The sequence below is a fragment of the Hippoglossus hippoglossus genome, chromosome 2 (assembly GCF_009819705.1).
Source record: "Hippoglossus hippoglossus isolate fHipHip1 chromosome 2, fHipHip1.pri, whole genome shotgun sequence".
NCBI lineage: Eukaryota > Metazoa > Chordata > Actinopteri > Pleuronectiformes > Pleuronectidae > Hippoglossus > Hippoglossus hippoglossus.
Genome location: NC_047152.1, coordinates 2,322,774 through 2,327,978, shown reverse-complemented (window position 1 = coordinate 2,327,978; position 5,205 = coordinate 2,322,774). Strand labels below are relative to the sequence as shown.

At 40.9% G+C, this 5,205-nt stretch overlaps 1 protein-coding gene across 1 annotated transcript; it reads left to right on the top strand.

Moving 5' to 3' along the window:
- Nucleotides 1-1,061: 1,061 nt before the first annotated feature.
- LOC117776784 (uncharacterized protein C14orf93-like) lies at nucleotides 1,062-1,584 on the top strand. Its single transcript, XM_034611068.1, has 2 exons — nucleotides 1,062-1,135; nucleotides 1,224-1,584. Exons 1-2 carry the CDS (start codon nucleotides 1,097-1,099, stop codon nucleotides 1,551-1,553), a joined length of 369 nt encoding a protein of 122 aa, XP_034466959.1. The 5' UTR covers nucleotides 1,062-1,096; the 3' UTR covers nucleotides 1,554-1,584.
- Nucleotides 1,585-5,205: the final 3,621 nt, after the last annotated feature.

Genomic DNA, 5,205 nt, shown 5'->3' with positions numbered 1-5,205 from the left:
ATGCGCAGTATTACGAGCATAAAAAACGGTATTTCTTAAATGGAGTTTGGGTTAGAAAATCCAAAATAGATCAAACCGATGCTGTAGAGGATTTAGTGGCATCCAGTCAAGACCATGGACAAGACCATACCGGCGAGAGTAACACTCTGTTGATGTTAGATCTCCAAGAGAACTTGGTAGGCGAGATTGAAGAAACTGAGGAAATGCATCTCCTGCCCAACGACCCGGAAAACAACTCAGTACGAGAGATTAAAGAAATGTACCCACCGACTGATACTTCAGACAATGGTACGCAGCACGATATACGTGATTTAAATCAGAAGCTGGCCAATTTAAATCAGATCCTGGCCGAAGTCAAAACTACGCTGGTTTCCCTGGACAAGAGGTTGACTATGATGGAAAGCAACAGGTCCAGTGGGCAGGAGTCGAAGAGGAAAAGACGGGCGCGGAATCCCAAACTTGCGGTAAGAGTTAAGCTGAAGAGAGAAGCCATTTTGCTAACTGCTAAGCTAAGTAACTAACACATCTGAATAGCGTGTAAACAACTGTGGGATTAGCGAGAAAGTTAGAAGAACAAAGCAACGAGTGCAGAACGAGTGTACGTTTAAATGTTTATGTGCCGTTAGAACTGGCGTGACTTTTTTGTCCCGTTGTGTTTTATAGGAAACTGTGCGTCGTCTGCATAACTCTGAGGCAGATGGCAGGCGCTACGAACCGGAGCAAGTGTAAGATTAAAAAAAGAGACTCATTGTTTCTACGTGAAATGTGTTCTCTCTCTGATGTCTTTCTATCCTATTGTTTTCACAGCCTGAGCTCCCCGCACAACGAGGAAGTCACTACACATTTGGTTGAAGCTCTCGCCGCAAGTCCGGGTTTGCACAGTGTGCGAAAGGACGTCATTATATGTAAGTAACTATAGTAATTGTGTTTTTTTTTACTGTGGATCTTTTAGCACCGATTCAGCGACTACTTTACTTACTTTAATAATATTGAACTCTACCCATGTTGTTTTCCAGCTGCATGTAAGACATACTTTGGGACAGTGCGAAGGAAATTCCGCTACAGCCAACCAGACCTGGAAGCTCTGGGAGGCGCAATGAAAAGTTCAGCTCGGTGTCGACAGAGAAGGAAGAGGGTAAGACAACTACTATTACATAAAATAATTCACACTTGGAAGGGTATTGTGTCATTGAACTGTGCTGATTGTACTGATTGTGTTTCAGTTGCTTGAAGCGAGGCAGAGTGTCCTGGTGCCGGATGACGTGGCGTTCTGGAGGGGCACCACCATCGACATGATGTCGGACGAGGAGGATGGCTCGTATGAGGGGTTGTGTGGGTGGATAGTGCGGCCTCCATCCTTCCGCAGCCAGGAGCTCGCCGACCTGTGTGCCACACTTCAGGCTAGGCTGGAAGCTGGTCAGACTTACAGAGCAACGCACCACATGCGTCTGCACACTGGGGCGGATTCGGACAGATTGCCCCCCCGATCCTACGACCCAGAGGCTGCAAAGAGGCATTTTAAGCCTCAAATGATACCCCGGATCCGGGTGTAGGCTGACTTTGGCTGACACTGCTTGGGCCAGTTTTGTTTGTTCAAAATGTACACACTGTAAATAAAGCTTTGATTCAACCTTTACCGCATAAGTATTGTTTCTCTTTGCCCCAAAAATGTATATTCGCGTCATTGATATAGTGTAGCCAATATGATAACAATGACATGAATATATACAGCATATAGCATCAAGCATCTGCAGTGCTTTTGGTATAGGCTTACTAATAATTCATATTCATAAATAAATACAGGCAACAACAATATTATTAATTATTATAATCATAATTATCATCGTTATTGTGTGGGAGGGGTTTTCCAACGCGTGTACTGCAATGACCAAGGGTGACCAATAGCAACAGATCTACCAGCCAATCACGAGTGACTTTTGGTTTCAAAGGGCTGTGGTTTCATCCGATGTTGAAGTGAGAGAAGTTCTCACCAGCGGTTTCACTGTGATTCATATGCTTATTAGCATTTTTGCAGCCTGAAATGCTGAGAACACCAGTGTTAAAGTTAGATATTAAAACAATATTTTGTTGATTTAAATTAGTGTTTACTCGTACCATCAAATAAAACAGCAAACATTGAAACATGATTTAAAAAAACAGAATAAGTCATTCATGGACATACATTAGTAAAACAGAACCAAAACCTGTAGATGTGAATGCAACAAGGATGAATCTTGTTGCATTAAACTGTTAACCCAGTGTAGACATTATTAAACTGTTCAGAAAAGGTCAAATTAATTAAACTGAGATATTAACACAACCTTTCACTCAATCGCTCATATATGTGGTGTTCACTTAACACCATCACTGACTATATGTACTTTTGTTCTGGTGGACTTTTCCAAATTGGAACATTGGATTACCTGACACCTAGATATGTGTATGATAAAGGCATGTGTGTGTGTGTGTGTGTGTTTTTGTGTGTGATTGTCCCCCAAATTTGGGGAAGTGCACAACACAGTGTGTTAATTCGGACTTCATTTGTTAATTACCCTGTTATTTCTGCACTTTTCTCGGCATGTAATCAACTTGATGATATAAAGCTGGATGTGAGTGTACAGTCCAGTGTGTGTTATTCCTCCGTCGTGTTCCTGGGTGTCACCCTGGTGTGAGAAATTATCCCAGCGGCAGAGAAAATTTGAGTGAAACACAGCAAGGCGAGTGTGTCATCAGATTGTCTCGGCTGTCATTCCCAGCTGAAGGTCAGACATCATGCTGAATTATGATAAGACTGTGATTTTATGCTGTAATACAGTTCAGCTCGGATTATTAATGACATTAATAATAGGCGGTCTTGTAAAATGCTGCCAGTTCCTTAATGTGACTTATATGTCAATTAGTATCTTGAGTGATGCTGGGTTTAATACCAATGCTACCAGTGAGGAAACTACTTAATTCCTGGCATGTTCATTGTTGATTATATTAAATGCATATTTTCCACAAATAGTAAAAAACACGTGACAGCTACTGGGGTTATACAGTGTGAAGAAGGCGTATCACCTGCCTTTGCCATCCATTGTTCAAACAGGAAGTCTCAGTGTGATGTAATCACAGTAATGATAGATTGCTGCTGGTGTGTGTGTGTGTGTGTGTCTGTAAAATGGTTGATAACAAGGTAAAATGAACTTGAGCATAATCAAGCCACATTACAAGGCGATCGCACTCCTGCTCAGACTTAGCTTTGATGATAGAGGAGGAATAATCGGCCAGATGAGATAAAAGTAGTGATCTATCACCGGGCACCAGGGTTTCCAGGCTGCAGGGGTATGGAGGCTCCTTCCACTCCAAGAGGACGATCCATCATTTAACATACGAAGAAGGCAAGGGATTTTAACATGAAAGATAATGCAGGTGCGGTGTTATCTGGTGCTCTTAGAGACCTCTGTTAGTGCTGATGGGGAATCCTCTCTTATCTCCAGCCAAGAGAAAACGGACCTTGTGACACTGTGTAAGAGCAGCCAAAAGAAAAGGTTCAACATCCACAGTGAAAAAAGTAACATCTGCTGTTTAATTAAAGAAAAAGATTATATAGGCCAAGGTAAGTGTATTATTTCTGTATGAACCAATGAATTAAAAATTACATTTTATGTTAGCTTCTCACTTGTTCATCATGCAACAGCATGATAATCAGACCGAAGTGACATTTTGTCTCACTGCATTCATTTAGCTTAAAATGATGGTCAACCAAAAGAAAAAGCCCAGAAAACAAATCAAACAGTGAACAAGCAAACAAAGTGTCAAAGATAAATCCACCGTGTTTCCCCACAGTTTGATGAACACACAGCAGAACCTGCAGGTGGATCAAGAGAGTGTTTACTCCTTCACTAGAATCTGTACCTTTCTACACGACACTAAGGGCACAAGACTGGGTAAAGTAGAAGATTTCTTCCCAGATCTAAAACTGTTCCTTAACTCAGTCAGAGTCTTTATGAGAAACACTGAAGGTACCGATCAGGAAGTTTTCTGCCTCAGAAAACTAATGTCCAAAGTCCGAGCACAAATGGCCATTGATGGTTAAACCCTGTCTGTTCTCCTCTGTCTGTGTGATCTAGTACGTTAAATTCAGCCTTATCCTCAACATGTGTGACATAAAGCTGGGCTCTCTAAATATAAATGGTGCCAGAGAAGATGTGAAGAGAGCTGCTCTGTTCAGTGTGTGTAGGATCAGGAAGTTAAATGTTGTCTTCCTCCAGGACACACACAGCACAGCTGAGAGTGAAGCTGAGCCTGGAAACAGCAGCTAACACACCCTGAACTTTTGTTGATCACGGCTCACTGTGATGGACTAATTCAGCCTGACATCAATGATCCTCTTCCTGATGTAAAAAATGTTCCTGTCTTTAAATGTGAAGGTTTTTTGTTAAAGTTTAAAAATGCCTCTTATAACACACTGAGCACCATGGCGGGTAAAACAATGTATTATCTATTAGTTAAACTTCTTAACCAGAACAGACATGCGAATGAGACAGAGGGGCAGTAAATTGCAGACAGAGCCGATAAAAAAATACTTTTCACGGTCAAAATATGTACGGAAAGACCCAAATTAACACTGTAAGTGGACTTATTGGAGCTGTGTATGGCTCCCTGTTATGCAAAGGATAAGCAGGTTATGCAAAGGATAAATAAAAGTATGAATAAAAGTATAAATAAAAAGATAAAATTCTAAATATGTCAATATCATCCACATTTGTCACTTTTTGTTAATGCAAGTTTCTGTTTCTACAATCTCTGGCACAGAATGGTCGTGCCCCATTTCTTCAACTTGCCCACAAAGCTGTCATTGGTCAGTTGTTTCTCCAGCCATGGGGAACATGCATCAGTGAGCACAACAATCGGAGCAATTCTGAGGTCTTGTACCACGCTGTTACATAATCAAAGAACCTCTAAAAATTCTAATTGGATGTTTTGACTAATGTGGCCCAGCACCATTTCTTGTCAAGCCCATGTAACACTGGCAAGATTAACATGTTCATGGGACTAACGATCCATATTATAAATGAATGAAGGATCTAGTAATTTAAATCCAATAACACAAAAGTCAAATTCATTCTAGTATTAAAAAAACCCAATAGAATAATGTGTAATAATCTGTACTGTAAAGCGCTTTGAGTGGTGATCAAGATTAGGAAAGCACGATATAAATAC

Bases quoted from the DNA above. Each gene is read 5' to 3' on its own strand.
- LOC117776784 (XM_034611068.1), top strand. From the start codon at position 1,097: ATGAAAAGTTCAGCTCGGTGTCGACAGAGAAGGAAGAGG. The intron at 1,136-1,223 runs GTAAGACAACTA...ATTGTGTTTCAG, and splicing joins GTCGACAGAGAAGGAAGAGG to TTGCTTGAAGCGAGGCAGAG.